The sequence below is a fragment of the Buteo buteo genome, chromosome 23 (assembly GCF_964188355.1).
Source record: "Buteo buteo chromosome 23, bButBut1.hap1.1, whole genome shotgun sequence".
Lineage (NCBI taxonomy): Eukaryota > Metazoa > Chordata > Aves > Accipitriformes > Accipitridae > Buteo > Buteo buteo.
This window is the reverse complement of record NC_134193.1, coordinates 19,576,965-19,595,509: the sequence shown is the minus strand read 5'-3', so window position 1 is coordinate 19,595,509 and position 18,545 is coordinate 19,576,965. Positions and strand designations below refer to the sequence as shown.

Below are 18,545 nucleotides of genomic sequence, written 5' to 3'. Positions count from 1 at the left end.
CCCCGACAAGCCCCACGTGCATCCCGGGAGCTTTTTTGCAGATCCACCGTCCCCGCTGGGCACCGAGCACGTTCCCGCAGCCGGTTCCTTCGTGCTGGCTAGAGCAGCAGGATGGGGACGGGACAGGGACAGGACACGCGTGGCCTTGCCATCCACATCAGCTCGTTACTGTTGGGAAGGATGGGAGCTGGGGGCTCATGCCTGGCCCTCGGGGACTTGGCGCCGACCCCTCCGCAGATCCTCTCCAGGGAGGAGCTGCCACTTTTGGGTCAGCCGGCAAGCGCTGCTTTCCCTCCCGGTGAGATGCCCACTGAGGAATTTGCACTTCATGCCTTGACACCCGCTTTAATTATAGGTATCAAGTTGGCTTCTCTCTTTCACAAGAGCCATGAGCTAATTTCCTGCTCCTCTTTCTCCGCGAGGGGTTCATGAGTCACTCCCTCCCTCCGTCTACAAGCGGAGGGCAGCGGGCTCTGCCAAAGCCCTTCCCAAGGGCCAGGGCATAAACTCCCGGCACCAAAGTTTGTCGCCCGTGACGTCCCAGGATGATCTTCAAAATTGCAGCCCCATTTTCCAAGCAGACAGGCAGTAGGTGACACTGAGACACGATACGCACCGCCTAATGCCCAGTGCCTCAAAGGCTCCCCGCGCACAGGGATGCTCCGTGCTCGCCCGCCGGCCAGCACGGCGTGCTTCTCCAACAGCAAAACGCTGACCGTCACCCCAAAAATCCTTACCCAGAAGCACAGCGAGCGCATCCCGAGGCGAGGCTGCTGGGGAAGCCCGGGATGCATCCCCGGGACGCAGATCGTGCCGCTGCCTCCCAGGCTGTGCAGTTAGCAGGTACACCCTGCTGTCACCTTTATTTTCCTCCCCAGCCACCGAAGTAGCAGCAGGACTGTGGAAGGGCTCCATCGCGCTGCTGCCCCATCAACCCCTTTCTTCCCAAAGGGGTTTCCTTCGCAGGGTCGTGGTTTGGGTTTTGTTGATTGTTGTTCTTGTTTAAACATAAACTCATTAATTTCAGCCCAGTGAGGACTTTACTTGCTGTGGATTACCATTACCGAGTTCAAGGAGACACAAATAATTGTTCACGAGCTCTACAGCCTATGAAAGGATCCTCAGCCCCACTGATGGGAGAGGCAGTGGGTCCCCAGGAGTGGGGCGGTCACCCCCAAACACCGCTTGGGTGTTTGCGACCCGGCATGCAGAGGAAGGGCTCCCACCCCAACGCCCACCTCTCCATCCCCAGAAGAGCTGCTTTCCCGGCCGGACAGGTCATTCCACTGCGACACTGCCATTTGCTTTTTACCCTACCATCCCCAGCATGTTTTCCTGCTAAATCCCTGTGGAGCAGCCTCTCCCTGGTCCGTACAGCTCGGGCACAGGCTGGGAACCCCATGGGGGCTCGGGGAAGGGACCCCCCCCCCCGAGCTCACAACAGCCACGCTGTGCCCCTCTGCTTTATTTTTTTTAATCAAGTCACGAGACAGGGCAGATGCTGCTCGAAATAAATCACCAACCGCAAACAGCAATAAAGACAACTGGGCGGCCTCAGCTCGGACTTTGCGAGCACAGGACCAGCGGCCGAGCCACCACCACCCCATTGCCGACAGGGTGACGGAGCAGCTCCTGTGCCAAGCCTGGACACTGCAGGTTGTCACCCACGAAATGGTGACGTGGTTGTACCAGGAAAGGAAAAACAGTTGCGGATACAGCCAGCCAGGCCAGCTGCACACCCCTGTACCACCGGGAAAAAGCGATCAAGGGTTGCGGTAGTCCCTCGGATAACCCACCCTGGGGACAAGCATCCCTCCTCGCTCGGGGCTGCATCTCCCCTTTCCAGCTTTCTCCAGCCCTGGGGGCCAAGGGTAAAAGGGAAGAAAAAAAATATAAATCTGTGCGTGCCTCTCCCTCGCCGAGTGTCAGAGCGGCTCTTCTGCAAAGATTGAGCAATGTGGGGATGGCAACAGAGCCAGCAGCATCTCCCCACCCGCCACGAGCCCCAAACCGCTGCCTGCACCCCGCATCGCAGCACAGCCAGCCCCCCCAACCCTGCAGGGCTGGCTCCCATGAGCTCTTCCAAGCCCGCTCGCCTGGATCCCATGCAATTAAAAAACCCCATCTCTGCTCCTGCACAGAGGACCTAGCTCTTCCTCTGCATCAGCCAGCACCAGGCAGGATCCGGCCGGGTAGGAGCATCGGGTCGCTGCGTCCACGCCGCGGTCCCTCCGGCCCCCGCGCAGCTTGCGGCAAAGGGATGTTCTCCCTTTCTTCTCCGGGAGGATTAGACACACTTCTTTTCTGTCATTGCTTTTCAAAAGAGAGGCTTTTTATCAGTGCTGATCCCTGGGGGAAATCTTTCTCTCTCTCTCATGCTTTTATAGCTTGGACAGGGGGGGAAAGGAAGTTTTCCTTCATCTCAATCTCTCCACTGACAGGCACCGTGAGCGTGACGGACGGAGCAGCCCCCCAGGTCCCTGCCAGCACCCAGGCAGCACCCGAGCATCGTCCCGACGACGCCGGGGCTCCCCACCAGCTCCCGGCGCCATGGGCTGCATCGCCAGCAACGCGCCCGGCGCCGAGCCCCGGAGAACGCCCAGGCAAAACCCTGTCTTAGTTATTTCGAAAGCCACGTCGCCCTTGCGAAATCCCAGCTTGTAAAAAAAAAACCCGACGGAACAAAAGCAGCAAACCCAGCTCAAGGCAGCTACAGGTGCTCTGCCCTTGCCTACCTGCTCCCCATTCTCTGGAGGTTGCAATTACATTTTCCAGTGTTTCTTAAATGGATTTTTTTTTTTCTCCCCCCCCCTCTTCCTGACTGCTGTAGAACAGATCAAGCCAAAGAGAGGAAACCAAAGCTTGGAGCTGGCAAAGCTTTAGACACGCACAGCTATTTTAATGGACCACTCGCATGCAGAAAGCTAAGAACATGCCTAAGTATGTGCAGGATCTCGGCACGATCAGCTCAACAGCGAAACAAGTAAAGCCAGTGATCCCTAAAGTGCTGTCAAAAGCTCTAAGTACCCAAAAGTGAAATCATGTTGTTTTTCCACCCTCTGAGCTCTCTCCATTACCAAAGTCAGGGCTGAGGTTTGTCACAGTGGCAGACTGGGTGTTTTTTTAATTGTCAACCATGCTGCAACATTTTCTCTTTATTTTTAGGCGTCCCTTTAAAACTATAGAGGAAATCATCCAAAAGAAGTTTGTTCAAACAGCCTGTCAGTTTGAGGAAGTGAAATTAAACCAGAAAAAAAACCCTGAATCCTAATAAATCACACATCCACACACACAAAATTGGAGAAATCTGGGCATGCCTCCAAAGCCAAGTAAATGGATGATAAACAAAACAAACCTAGCTCTGCCCGGTAATAAAGGCTTCCACAGTGGGAATTTCTCACCCGGGAATCACTTCCACCGAGGGCACAGCTCGTGGCACGCAGGGAGCTTTTCCGCTCCCCTGCAAAGCTGTGCCTCCGGGGACTGCCAGCGATGCCGTCCCACGCCGAGCTGGTCTCGACGGGCACAAATCCTGCATTGCCCCCGCTTGGACGAATTTCCCTCCTGCAAAGCCCTGGCCCTTTGGAGGAGCACGCCTCGTCCCCGTCATAGCCGGATCGATCGCCCCGTGACGCAAAGAGGGTGGCTGTTTGGTTTTGCTGGAGTCATGGGAAAACCCCGCTCTTCCCCCGCTCGAGCCCTGGGTAGGCAACGGGGACCCACTCAGCACCCGTAGACCCACCCAGAGCAAACAAGACTCACAACTTGCAGGAAAAAAAGAAAAAAAAAAAAAAAGTAAAACAAAAGCAAGGGAAAGGGCAAGAGGAATAAGGATGAAGATGCTGAAATAAAGCCCCCCAGGGACCCAGGTGCCTGAAGCAGGAGGCAAAACCAGCATACGGGACAGCAAAAAAAAAAAAAAAAAGCAGCAGCCAAGTCTCTTTTCAACCTTCAGATGCCGCTTCCCATTGATATGGATGCTGTAGAGCAATGCCCACCCCCTCCCCACCGCACAGGGTTCATCTTTTCAGGCCACGCAGCGGGAGGGAGAGCAAAGGGAGGAGGGCAGGGACCCACGCTGAGACGTGTCCGAAGGAGGACAGTCCGGTGACCCGGGCTGAAGCCTCTATATACCCACAGCTGGATTTTGGGGGGTCCATACTACATGGCACCGCTGGGCTGAGAGCCGAGGGTACAACAGCAAAGCCAGCGGAGGGGTGGATACGTGCAGCGACGACCCCAGCATCGCCCGCCACGGTCCCCATCGCCCCTCCGGCACGGCCACGAGCGAGCCCCCGCTGCTGGGACCTGACCCCCGGGGGCAGAAAGCCCACCCTCTTCCCAATTCTTTGTTTTCCAGCCGAGATCGCCACGAAACAGTTAAAAGGTTTCTAAGCTAGGCTCTCCTGAGGACTCCAGTTAAAAGTCCACCGGGCATTTTTCCCCATCGTGGACTTTATCCCCGGAGCGCGGCTGCGATAACGCAGGCGGAGGTGCCAGCTTCCCACCGGCTTCTCCACCGCTGCCGCAGCAGGACGGGCTGCCACCGAGGTGGGCAAGCCTTGGAAAAAACATGCAGGGCCCCACACGGGACAGAAAACCATAGGACAGGCTTCAGAGCAGCGTTTTGGGGTTTGGTAGCACGACGTTATACGGGGCGCTTGCAGAAGAGGGAGCAGCGGTGGGCTACAGGGCTCCTTCGGCCAGAGGAGCTAACCCACCGCCTGTGATAATAATTCGGCTGCCCTCGAGGAGCCCGTTTCACCCACCTCCAGCCCGAAACGGGCACCCAGGCACAAATTTCCCCCTGGGATTTTACGCGAGGGGCAGAGCCCAGAGGCTTCTCTCCCCGTTGGTCCCGAGGGAGATTCAAGGGCAGAAGCCGCGCTGCTCGCCCTGCTGGGAACAGACACGCGGCTCTCCTCTCCAAGGTTGTCTGCAAATCCTCTTTCATCAGGACTACACATACCATTTTTTAAAAGCCGGGTGATGTAACCAACCAGTATTTATAATGCTGAAAACATCCCAAAGGTCCATCTCTTCCAGCTCCCAAGCACACTGTGTACTCTTAATAAAATAATTGCAATGATGAATAGCTCCTTATAACATTCTTCTTCTGCAGCTACTGACAGGGCCGAGAGCTGGGATGGAAAGTCCTTCTAAACACTCCTTCAAGGTACATTCAGGATTTTACCTCTTCACAGCAAGAGATACAGCAAAAATCTGGAAAAGGCGTCGGTCCCGTACCAAGCCACCCCACCACACAGAGATGGGAAGGACAAGCTCCGTCTCCCCCAGCCCAGCCACATCACCATCTTCATAATAAAGTCAGCAAATCACCGCGGGTCAATCTCAGCCCTTAGTTAAGCTGACGCGATCTTGAACCCGTTCGATGAAATCAATGCCGAGCTGCCGATCCCGCCGGCGCTTGTGGGGTCTGCGCCAGCCGAGCCGCCCTGGCAAAGGCTCCTCTGCCGGGGGGTCACCCGCGACCCCCAGCCCCGGCGCAGGGCCGGGCACCATTGGGAGGCTCGTTTCCTCCGCTTTGGAAATAAGGCTGCGGATTCAATTATTCACTTGCAAGTCCTCATGCGCCCATGATTTCCACACTGACAGTTACAGGGGCAGGCCAATGCATTGGGTTTTGGGGTTTTTTTGGTAGAGTCACTTCTACCTTATTAATTTGTAAAGGTGCATGCAATTAGGCAGCACGCTGGCTTTGCCTTCCCTTCCCATGCAAAGCAAGCTTTTACTCTCAGCCGAGGCCAAGCTTCTCTGGGTGCTTTCCCAGAGACTTACACCTGAGCCATCAGGACCAGCCAAAGAAGAGCCCGGGGAACCGGCGGCAGAGCGGGACCCGGGATCAGCCCTTACCCCGGCCTCGACCGCAGCTCGGGGGAACTTCCCAGCACCCGGCACAGCACCGGGCAGAACTGGCAGGACCGGCCGCTCCTGCCCCACGGGCACCTCCCCGCACCCCGGCATGCACGGCCGGCCCCACGCTCGCCCCTTCCCACCCGGCGAGGACCCCAACCCATACCCCAACCCATACCCCAACCCAGAGCAGGTACTTTTCTGCCCTGAAACACGCTCTTCTCCCTCCAAAGGGCTGGTTTGGGGTCCCCACGTTTCAGGCAGGACTGGGAGCATCCCTCCGCTCTTGGGGATGAGGTGGGATGAGCTTCGCCCTCCACGCCACTGCTGCCCAGGCTGTATCCCGGGGCTCGCCTGCTCGTGCATCCCTGAAATGAGTTTTTGGGCATCCCTGATGCCAGCTACCGCTCCCGGGGTGCTGCTGAGCTACACCAGGCTGCGGCCCCAGGGTGGGCTGCACCTTACTGCACCCAGGGCAATGTCCAGGGGCAAATGCCACTGTTCCAAGAAAGAGACCTGGGAGGATGCCCAGATCAGTCCTGCATCCCCTGCAGGGTTTTGGGAAGGCGCAGGGAGAGGTGGAGCCTCCCCGTTTGCGTAGGTGGGGGTTTTCAGATGGGCACCGCGCTGTTATCTGCCACCCAGGGCTTGCTGCAAGAAATCCCTGCCCTGCAACATTTCATGCACACACCTAGAGGCCGTGAAACCTCGCTGGGGAACCCAGACGCGGTTTTCCGTGCCCGCCCAGCCTCGGCTCCCATGGCATAACACCCGGCCGACCAGAGCGCCCGGGTGCCTGCGGGGAGCGGCACCGAACACCCCTCGGCGATAGCAGCGCAGGCGGAAAAACAACAAAGATGAGAAAACCCAGCGCCCAAGCTAAACAAAGCCGGCGGTGACCGATGGCCTCTTGATTTCCACAGCCTAAACCTGCCCCACAGGTGAGGTGTGCGGAGGGAGCGACTTGCCATAAGGGAACTGCTGGTTTTTCCTTCCGAGAGGAGGGGGAAAGCCGGAGGCAGAGCTGTACTGGAGCTCCAAGGCAAAGCCCTGGATCTGCAGGGCGCAGCAGCACCGCTACCAAAATACAACCTGAAACACGGGCAAAAACCCTAATAAACTAAATCTGCATCTGCCAGCCCCATAAGCAGCAGAAAAACCTGCTGGCAGGGTGTAATTTGGGGCACTGCCTTGCTACATATCTCAGGAGCAAGCCCCTTGCACAGCATCAGCACCCCCCCCCCTCCCTCCCAGCACATCTGGGATTCCTGCTCCCAGCAAACTCTGGCTCTGAACCCACAGTTCAGATCAAGTCTCCCGACATTTGCAAACAATAGGTATCAGCTGGCCTAGGGCCAGCCTTATCTCCAGCAGGGATCACAGCTAAGCCTTCCTAAGTGTTTAAATGGGGGCCTGCAGGTAATTGTCCCAGGAGTCTTAACTCTTCCAGGAGCCACCTCTGATGTCCGGTCCCTGATGAGGAACACCAGGGCAGCCGGCCAGCACGGCTCACCTGTAGAAAACCAGCCCAGGGAGGAAGGCAGCGGAGAGGATGAGGATTTAGGGCCGCACCGTAGCAGCGCAGCTTCCAGCACGGGTCATCGCATCTGCCCTCCCCGAGCTCCGCTCCTGCTCCCCACCACGGGGTCGAAGGGCTGCGGTGCCCCCCCAGAGCTGCCTGGGCATCCTATAAATACCACCGCAGCGGCTCGGGGAGAGCATACTGTAAAGCAGAAAGTATTAACGCGGCGGCTGGCACAGCTTGCTCGCAACGTGCCCGTCCGGCAGACCACGATTTGCTTAGGGGTGCAGAAAGTTTCGGCTTTAGCAGGTTTACCCTGACAGGAAAGGAGCCTGGGTGGCCCGGGTAGGTACAGGAAACCCCTTTCTATCACGCACATCACTCCACTTCCTCTGGATTTCTTTAACCTTTCACTCTCAGCCTGATTTATGCCTTCACACTGATTTTTGCATGCGTGCATTTCCCGGCTCTCCGCTCCGGGGCTGTGGCTCCGCACCAGCAAAAAAAAACGCTGGCAGGGTCTCGGCATCCGTCTGCCCAGAGCCGGAGCAATCTCTGCAGGGAACCCTCCTCCTCTGCCTCTCTCCAGAGGAGCCAGGTTTTTCCAGGCAGCCAGGAGGGGAACACGCACGTGTCCCGCGCCGCTGGGCTCGGTGCCGTGCTGCGCTTCGGGGCTGCGCGGCCAACACGCAGCTCCCAGCCACCCGTGGGATCCGCGTGGGTCTGCGTGTGACGGGGAGGCAGCGGGAAAAGCACTGGAGCAGCTAATCTGGGACCCTGGGGACACATCCCAGCAAAGAAAAAAAATCAGAGGCGGAGGTTTCGCTGCAAAGGCGCTGAGCCCCAGGCTCCGGCACAGCAAGCCCAGCAGCAAAAAGGATGGACTCAATTTTCCTTGCAGAGAGAGAAAGGATCCACGACCAGCTCAGCCCCGAGCCCTCCGAACAGGGGAGCAGAGGACTGGGGAGGCTGGGGGACCCGCTCCTCATCCCTGGGACAAGCCAGCCGGGCGGGATGCAGCAGGCAGCATCCCACCAAGGAAGGGCATCCCCAGCACCACGAGCACATGGAGCAGCGCCCAGCAACGCCTTCGGAGGCAGGAGGGCACGAGGATGGCGGGGACACAGCCTTAATGTCACCTCAAGGGCCTCCTGGGTGGGAAGATTGACAGTTTGTTCCCAGCCTCGCAGGGATCCTGGCGCAAGGGGAGCGGAAAGTCAGACCGTGTCGGGGGACATATCGGCTTCCCAGGAGCGGATTGGGGGGAATGTGCCTCTGCTGAGGCCAAAGGCTCCAGGGCAGCGTTGGAGGAGGGACAGGGGAAGCACTGGGGCGGGTGTTTGGGGAGGAATCACAGTTAAGGTCAATTCTTCAGGCCCCCAGTTTGGGGCATTTCTAAGCTACGCAGCCAAATAAATACGGAGGGTGGGAGCGGGTGGCCCTGGTGCCACCAGCCATCCCCAGGGAGGAGGGATGCGGGGACACAGCCAATGTACCGACCCGTGTTTTCCATGCCCGCTCTCATGTCCTAAAGCTCCATGCAACAGCCCGCACGGTCCCATCCTTCCAGCTGCCACCATTTGGGGAGGAAAAAAAAAGAAGTGAGAGCAAGCCAGGAAAGCATCCCTTCATCCAATTTGCACGGGACGTGGCAGGTCAGACCCGAGAGCCACCCGCTCGCAGCGTTCCCCCCAGCCCGGCACAGCCAAAGGGAAATGAAGTCGCAAAGGTTATCGTTTTGGTGTTTGACTGAGCATAAAAATCCTGCTCTGAAAACAAAAAAAAAGGGAAAAGGGGGACAGGGAGAGCAGCAGGGGAGGAGAGGGGCGGCGATGCACGGCACGACGGCCCCAGAAACATGGGACAGGGGGTGCGGGGGCTCACGCCGCACTAACACACATCTCCATTTCAGAAGAGTTTCCTGGGAAAATAAATGCAAAGTCTGTTATAAAAGTTTATCTGCGTGTGCGAGAAAGAGCAAGCGCGCCTGACTACGGTATAGAGATGTCATTATTTTCATGCATCTGCCTTACCCAATTTTATTTAGTTGCTTTCTGCACCATTTCATGCTCATTCTGCTGCTGAGCTAGACAATTGCTTTATAACTCTAGGGTGCAATTTCACTGTCTGTGAGCCACACGCACATGCACGCACACAGGGTCTTCGCTGGGATGGAGCAGGGAGCTGCACCTCCCTCCCTCCCCACCCCACCGTTTGGGAGCTTGCACTGAAATGGGTTTTCTTAATAAATTAAAAAAAAAAAAGAGAGAGAGAAAATTAAATTAGAATTCTAAGCCACCATCTCTAATGTATTATAATTCAAGGAGTGCATGGGGGGAGCAGACCCAGAAAGCAACGGCTCCCCATTAAGAATGAGGAGGATGAACTGGAGGGCAATTTGCTCTCTCACGCTAAGTGAATGCGGAGAGACGGAGCCCGGCAGGCTGGAGGGCAGAAGCGCTGTGAATCATGCCGGATTTTTATGATCAATTGAAAGTCACACTTGAACAAGTGCAGGTCAAAAGGGAGGGCTGGCCGTGCAGGTGCAGAGCTCTGAGCTCAGCGGTTTTCAACTTGCTGAAGTTGCCTGGTCCCTCGCAGGGACCCCCTTTGCTTTTCACCCCACAGCCCTGACCCCCAGGCTGCAGCACCCCCAGGGGTGCAGGTCAGGGCGGCCGTAGGGCGCACGGGGGTCTCCAGAAGGAGCCCCAAGACCGATGCAAAGCAACACGGGGCCACGCATCTCCCCACCACGGCACGAGCGAGCACCTCCGGCACGACCTGCCGCCGATACGCCGTTATCTGCCGCCGGCCGGGTCCCGCTCGCTGGCGCGAGAGGCCACAGCTCCTCCATACGGGGCAGAGCCCACAGCTTCCCAGGGCTGATAAAAGTCGCTCGTCTTAGAAAAACGGGGCGGCAAAAAGAGGAGGTGGGGGCAGAAGGGGAGAACAGCATGGGTGGCTGGTTGGGAAAGGGGGTGTTCTCTTTTTTCCCCCCTTTTTGCAAGAGCCCCCACCTGCGCGCGGGTCCTCGGGGAGAGGCTGCCTCTGCCGTCGCTCACCATCTCTCACCCGCTCAGAACGAGCCTCCTCCATCGCATCCCATGCCAACCCCGTCTCCCCGCTTCGTCACCTTCGCATCGCCAGGCGGATCGCGGTTGGAAGCGCACCCCCTCTCCCGCGCTTCTCCTTCCGTTCTTGCTTCACCCCTGCCCTTGCCTCATTTCGCCTCCGTAATGGGCACGTAGGAGACGCGCTGCCCACAACAAAATTGTCTCGCAGCGGCCCACAGAGTTCACAGCAAAAAAAAAAAAAAAAAAAACAAGAAAACCACCCAAAAAAAAAAAAAAAACACCAACCCACCCCACCAACTTTCCAGCACTTACTTGTCGGCCAAAAATGGAAAAACAATAATCAAATGTTTCTGCCTTCGCGCCCAGCGCCGCACAGCCAGCTGAAACTAGACAGGGCATCCCTCCCTAATCCGCTCCTGGCAGCCCCAGCACAAAGGATTTGCTCCATGAGCTGAGGGGGCTGTAAACCTTGGGGGGTTCCAGGGCTGCTCTCAGCTTCCCCTCCCGTTTTGGTTTGGTTTTTTGTGTTTTTTTTTTTAAAGTCTGTAAAAGCTGAAGAAAGGCAAAACTTCACAAAAAAGGAGACCATGAAAAGTTAACAACCAGACGGGAATCCCATTACCATTTTATTGGTCACAAATACCAGTATTGCACCTTTTATCTCTTTGCTCCGCAGTGATCTCACAGCCGATGCAATCCAGGGAACAGGTTACGGCTCAGACAAGACCCAAACCCAAATAAACCATCAACCATCCACTCAGGGCCCACCAAAACCAAGAGATTAACCCCTATCCACAAAAAAAACCCCAATCCCCCGGGATCTGAAAGAAGGAGCAAAGCCCACGGCGAGAGGAACCATCTTCACTAGACGGGAGCCCTCCTCCTGATACTTAATAAAACAAATATTTAGGGTGTTTCTCCCTTGCCTTCTGGTTTGGAAGCACCTGGCTTACACACAAAGCCCCATCTGCGAAGCTTTTCTTTGCTCCCAGGCCAAAAAGCAGCTTGGGGTTGTTTTTTTTTTTTTTAGCTACCAAGAGCTGGGACCCTCCAAAGCCCACGGGAGCCCTACGGAGCTCAGATCCCAGACGGATCTGCTCCGCGGGGCTGGAAGCCGCCGTCCCAGCCGAGGTTTCACAACCTCCCCACGCCCTCGCTCCGGGCCCCGTTCCCAGCTTTGCCGGCGCTCAGACGCACCCGTGTGCCTCAGTTTCCCACCCTGTATCTGTCTCATCTGGGCAGACTATTGAGTTTCAAGGCAAGATCCATCCCCTCCTGATGTGCAGAGGCAGGAGCTGGCACAAACAGGGCTGCGATCAGAATTACAGCCCCAAGGTGCAACCTTGAAACTTTTATTGTCGATCACAATAAAGGAAAAGGAGGGGGGGGGGAAAAACCATCAACCATTTTATGCTTACGAGTGGTCTGTTTGAACAGGATTATTTTTTAACTCCATGTTAAACAAAATTTCAAAGGAGAGGAGCTGCATTTGGGCTTAATTTGAACCCTTTCTTCCCTTTCTTGCAAGGGAATTGTTCCCTGTTTATCTCAGAAAACACTCTCCATTTTGAAATGCTCTGTCTTCTCTAAATAAAAACTCAGGTTGTTTCCCTGACTTTGCTTTGCTTTTGCTAAGCAAAACGTTGTCAGAAAAGGCAAGTTCTCACAGCCACTTTCCATCTCAACAATAGAGCATTTTCCCAGGCTAAATTGCTTCTGTCTGAAAATCTTCTAGCAGTTTGAGCTGGCTGGCATGTGTGGGGATCCTTCTGTAGGGTTTTTTAAATCCTTATTTGCAATATTATTTCGTCTGCTTTGCGCTGCCTTGATGTTCGAGCAGCCTTTGGAGAGACACAACCACTCCTCCCTCCTCCTCTGTCCTCCCTCCAGGCACACGCTTCCCTTTGAGGAGGAGGAGAGGGGAGAAATAAAATAAAAGACAAGCAAAGAGGAAAATGTCAGAAAGCTGCTTTTTGTGTGCGTGTCAAACGTTCAAAGTTATTCCAGAGTCTAGTCTTTAAATGTAATAAAATACAGCAACTCCTGACAAAATCAATTAAAATAAAACCACCCAGGCTGCCTCCCCTATTGCTTTGTAGCTACACTGACTTCGAGAGCCCACCTGGGCCTTTTAGGAAGCAATTATGGAACTGCCAGGTTGGATCCCGCTGCCGAGCATCCCTTCGCACCGCCGGCCCGAGGGAGGAGAGACCCAGTCCCCCCACCTGCGAGCGGAGGTGATGATGGGGAGACGCGCCGGGGATCGGAGCCAGAGAACACCATTAATTAGAGCCCAATTAGGTTACCGAGCTCCCGGGGAAGGTCCCTGCAATACCCAGCACTTCGCCAGCAGTGATTTGAGGTGTCCCCGGCTTTGGTTATCACCCACAGCCCAGCCTGGCAGAGAAAAGCCCGGCTGGGGGGGGGCCAGGGACCCCCTTGGCATCCCCACTCCATCACCAGCACCCTGGGTTAAGCCCCTTGCCAAGGGCCACCGCCTCTTGCTGTCTCACCGCTTCCCGCAGCGGGGTTGCGGGATATTTATAGCAAGAATGATTCGGTGACTTCAGGCAGCCAAAAGCCTCGGGGGAATACCCTGCTCACACATGGTCCCCCCCCCGAAATAGGAATGAGCACCCTGTGCTAGAGGCAGGACCAAAGAACATCCCAAAGCCCAAGCCCCTGCCCCACGGCGCCCACAGCTCCGCTGTTTGTTTGTTTTCTTAACCATCCTGCAAAAAAAAAATACAAAAATAAAAAATTCAGCCGGGTGGCAGGGCTCTGGCATATGGGAATCCACCCCTGCTCCCAGAAAACAATACTCCAACAAAAAGGTTTTTAACCCATTTCTTAATAAATATTTATTTTCGCCTTCGAGATGTGGGTGGGACGAAGCCAGGGTGTATTTTCCAGTGAAATGTTTTGATTCCCCCCTTGATTTTTTTTTTTCCCAACAGGAGCAGAACGCCAATAATAATATTTGCAATGAATAACTAAAATTCTGTGGCTTTCTCCCCCACTCTCTTTTAAATAAATAAAATGCCCTAAATACGAGAAACACAAACGCTCTCTCCAACACAGCAGGACGGTGTGGAGTAAACTCAGGGACCCTCAGAGGATTTATTTAACTGTCACAGCCCAGATTCTGAAAAAGGCAAAAATTCCTTCCCAGCTTGTTTTGCATATGTCAACTGGGAGAGGTCGAGCCCTACGCTATGCTTCAGCAAGAGAGACCAGGACGTGACTATACTCTATCTCTCGCTCCTACGAGGCCCCTCTCCGGTACAGCACCGGCAGCCCCACGGAGCCATCCAGCATCTTCCAGATGTGGGGCAGAGGAGTCCTCCTTCCTCGCAGGGATGCTCAGACAAGCCGTGACACTTTCCGCATCTTTCAGAATTTTTCCTCCCTGTGGATTTTCCTATCGGCTGTAAATTTTTGAAGCTGTAAGAAGCAGAATTGAGGACGGCGCTGAGGTTTCAATCCAGCCACGGGCTCCCACGAATCTCCTTCGGGTTTTGCACAGCACCCGGGCTCATCCCAGCCACGTGCCCGATGGCAAGGCCAGCGGATGCGGGATGAAGATGCCTTGTGGATGCTCACGCTCCCACGCTCTCTTCCACCCAAAGCAACCTTCCAGGTTGCTCCCCCCTAACCGACCACGGCGGGGTTGTTTTGCTGTTTTCCTCGGAGGCGTTCCCGCTCCGGCCTCGCCAGGACCATGCACGGCCGCTTCCCACCCCACATCCTGAGCAGCCGCGGCCGTCCCTGGCACGGCCGCGCGGGTGGGAAGACACACTCGCAGAGGTTGCAACCCGGCGAACTGACCTCCGGGAGGGAAGCACCAACCTCGGACACCCGTTAACTGTTTCTTCCCTCCATGAGGCTGAGCCTCGAGGGACGGCTCCCTGAGCTCACCACCCCCCTTTGGCTCCCCAAGGAGTCGACGCCTTCTTAGGGGAATGGGCAAAGAAGAAAACGAAGCAATAAAAGGATCGCAGTGGTCAGAGCCTTGGGAACAAGCGGCTACCCAAAGCACCGAGTTCCTTGGTTTGCCTACCCAAAGCACCTACTGGTTTGCACATCAGTCCCCAACCCGGCCCCCGTGTAAAGCCTGACCTCGGTACGTCCACCCCACCAGGAGATGGGCATCCCCCCCCAGCCTCGCAATCACTTGCGCGACGGCTTTTTTTTCTTGATTTTCCTCCTCCTGGAGATGGTAAAGCACCACCACCCTGGAGGAGCGAAAGCAAGACACCCCCCCGATCATTCAAAACCCAGTAACGGCAGATCTGTACCCCCAGACGGCTTCTAAGGCAGCATCTGCCGGAGCCCGCGGTGTTTCTGAACCTCACGCCGAGCTGCGGTGGTACCTGCGCCACGCGGGAAAGCCGCACGCAGGCAGGCACGGGGCAGGGGCAGGCAGCCCCGCTGCCCACGGACCCTGCCATCAGGCTGCAGGTTGTCCTGGGAGTGGGATAGCAGATGGAGAGCCACAGCATCCAGCCTGGGAGATGCCCAGGGACGTGCCGTCCTTGCGGGGAGCCTCTGCCTGGCATCTGCCAGCAACCCCCGAGACGAGCAGGAAAATGAGATACTACTATTAAAAGTGCCCAGCGCTGGCCACGCTTCCACCCATGACATCAGCGGGGTTATCTGAGTCTAACCACAGGCAGGACTCGGCCAGGAACCTCCTCCAGGTTATCCTTTTTAGGCCAAACTGAGCTGAGATTTTGATGGGGCCACACAGCAACAGAACCTGCTTTTGGCCCCCAGTTGCTCCTGTTCTCCAGCTCAGGCCTGTACTGGTGTGCAGGGAAACAAACTCCACAAGCTTGGCTATTTTTTATTTCCCCCCCCCCCCCTCGGCTTGCAAATGCCAGCTCCCAACCACGACACGGGACAGGGTTGGCAAAACACCCTGGCACTCCGCAAAGTCGGGACCTGGCGGGTTTTGGACCAGCCCACCTCTAAAAAGCACCACGGCCCCACCAGCTCCGCTCTGGTTCCACTGGGAAGGTCTCTGCTGGCCCTCCTCGAGGCTCCCCTCGCCCTTACAAACTGCTCACACGCTTTCAGGCTCTCCCTGCCCTCCCATCCTCAGAGCAGGACCGAGATCTCCCCCTCCAAAACCTGCAGAACCCCCCCTGACCCTTACAACCCAAACTGATTTTTCCAGCAACCGGTGACGCAAGGCCAGCGGGTAAAGTTTAGGAGTCGCTTCTGCAGCAGCACAACACGCGGCAGACACAAACCCAGACCACGCACCCTAAACGGCTCCCGCAGGCGGCTGAATTTTATTCCTAAGCCGGCGATGCGAAGTTATAACCCCCGCCCAGCACCGCTGTCCTGGGGTGGCCGCCTTGGTTTTCCTCTGGATGTTCCCCGTGGGCTGCCCAGCGTGTCCCAAAGACCCACCCTCTCCCCACCGTACACACGCATTTATAAATGAGCAGATAAATCAGTTGTTTTTCATTTGCACCACTGTGAAAATCCTTCCCCGAGCCAGCAGCAAGGTGACACACGCTCCCCCTCTCCTCCCCCGTCAAAGTCAACATGACTAATAACACAACGTATTATTTAGCATCTACAGCGTAACAGCAGAGCTCTGGTCTGAAGGAAAATGCGAGCATACACATAGGGGCCTGATCCTGCCCGTAGCAAGAGAGGTTTGGACCGCCTTAAGAGCATCGAAGGAAACGTAGCTCTCGCAACAGCCGCCCCAAAGATTAAACCCCTTTTGCGTGGCGAGGCGCTTTCTGCTCCGACGGGTGCGTTCGCAAGGACCCCCGACACCTGCACGCGATGGACCCGAAAGGAATCGGTTTGGCTTTGGAAGCAGGACCCGCTCCCGAGGGGGGAACACTGCAGGTGAGATGCTTTTCCCCTGAGCAGCAACTCTGGGTAAGCCAACCCAGCAGCATTTCCCACCTCACAGCCGAATCAACGAGGGGCACTGTAAAACCGTGATTTGGGGGGGGAGGGGGGAAGTAGATGCCAGCTGAGGATCTGCCAGGCTCTCCCTACCAAAGCCCCCAGCCCCCAGCAGACCTGGAAACCCTCCCGGGGGGGCTGGGCTAGCTGCGGACCTTGTGATGGTGTTTATATTTACACCGCTCTTAGAAAGGAACAACTAAAATTGCAATTCTTAAACACACAAACAAACAAACAAAAAAACACCATTAAAAAAATAAAGAAACAAAACACAACTACCACGGGCTAGCAGAGGCTGAGCACTGATTTAAAGCCCAGGGAAGCCAGAGTAGATGATCTCACTGGCCACGGGCTTGCTCGGCCAGAGGCTGGTAGCCCACGCGCCACCGTGCTGAGCGGTGACAGAGATGGCAGGATTCGTCCCTCTTCCCCCTGGCCTGGACTTGGCGCCGGGGTTACTTCGCCAAAACTTTTCTTCCCCCCACCCTGAACACTGAGCTCTGCAATATCACTTCTCCTGAAACCGAGACGCGAGGAGGCATTCGCCCTTACAAGCTAGGACTTGACTCAGTCACCGAAAGGATGGCAAACTCCAGCTGGGAATAGGTTTTAAAATGTAACCAAAAAGAAGAAGGGGGAGGAAAAAAAAAAAAAAGAAAAAGAGGGTCCCAAGCTTCTGGGAGCTGCCAGACAGGGATGATGCGAGCGGAGGGGCCAGTGTGGGCGCAGCACGGGGGTCCCCACGGGCGCTCTGCCTCCCCCTGCCCGGCTGGGGAGGGAGAAAAGGGAGGAAAGAAATAAAATTTAAAAAAAAAAAAAAAAAAATTAAAAAAAGAAACGGAGAGAGGAAAGCAAGAGGGGGGAAGCTGAGGCTGCGAGCTGCCAAACCCTCCTGCAGAACTACCCCCGGGCGGGGAGGGGGCTCTCCCGGCCGAGCCCGGGTACCCGCTGCCCCGTTTGAAAATACCGTTTGCCCGGTTCGGTTCGGTTCGACTCGGCTGGGCTCAGCTCAGCTCCCCGCCCGGGGCCCGCCGCCCCCCCCCCCGGCTGCGCCTCAAAGGAAAAAAAAAAAAAAGGGGGAAAAAAAAAAAAAGACCCAAACAAAAAATAATAACTAAACCAAGGCGGCCGGAGCGGGGGGCCACGGGGTAAGGCCGTCCCGGCACTTTCCCCGGAGCTGACACCGAGTCTCCCCGCGGGGCTGCGGGCCCCCCCCGGGGAAGGGGCGCAGCGCATCCCCCGCCCGCTGCCTCCCCGGTGGAAGGGGAAGCGGCCGGGGGGGGGGTGGGCGGGCAGGTTAGGAGCTGATTTTATTTTATTTAACCAACCTCCCCCCCCCCCCCCCCGCCCCGCCGTAGGAATGGAGAATCTTTTTCGGAACAAAACTCACCCAGTGGCAGGAAGTGTTTGGTGTCCATAGCTGGTGCTTAACTCATGCCAAGGGGCTTGGGGACGATCGGCGGCGAAAAACACACACGCAGGGCGCGCAGAGGGGAGGAGAGCGAAATCAAAGCGAAAGGGGGGAGAGGGAGGAGGGGGGGAAGAGGGAGGAGGGGGGGAAGGGAGGGGAAAAAAAAAAAAGGGGGGGAAAAAAAAAAAAAAAGCCCAAGGGGCGGAGGAGGAGGAGGAGGAGGAGGCGGGGAAGGCTGCAGCCCCGCACCGGCGGCCCCGCGCAGCGCCGGGCGCGCAGACGAGGCCGCGGAGTTGTTGCAAACTCCAACAATGTAACTCCGCCGCTCGGCTCCGCTGGGCGCGATCGAGCTCCGCGCCGGGGCCCCGCGCAGGGGGGAGCGAGAGCCGCGACCGCCCCGCAGCGACCGAGCGAGCGCCCGCCCGCCCCGCCGCGCAGCGCCGCCCCGCGCCCGGCCCCGCCGGGGTCGGGGGAAAGAAGAACAATAATCTCTTCTTTTTTTTTTTTTTTTTTTTAAAGTGATGGGGAGAGGGGAGGAGGAGAAAATGTAAAATTGGGGGAAAAAGAGAATTGGAAGACAAGAAAATGGAAAACAAAATGAAAAAAGAAAAATAGAAAAGAAAAATGAAAAAAAGAAAAATAAAAATAGAAAAATGAAAAAAGAAAAATAAAAAAGAAAAATAAAAAAGAAAACTGAAACAAAAGAAAACTGAAAAAAATTTAAAAAAAC

General features: G+C 56.2%; 1 protein-coding gene across 1 annotated transcript in view; it reads right to left on the bottom strand.

Moving 5' to 3' along the window:
- Positions 1-17,962, bottom strand: part of RXRA (retinoid X receptor alpha) — a 114,751-nt gene extending 96,789 nt beyond the window's left edge. Inside the window, exon 1 of the mRNA XM_075054680.1 lies at positions 17,795-17,962. Within this exon, the coding sequence (XP_074910781.1) occupies positions 17,795-17,822 (28 nt within the window). The 5' untranslated portion in view covers positions 17,823-17,962. The remainder of the gene's footprint in view (positions 1-17,794) is intronic.
- Between the last annotated feature and the right edge of the window lie 583 nt (positions 17,963-18,545).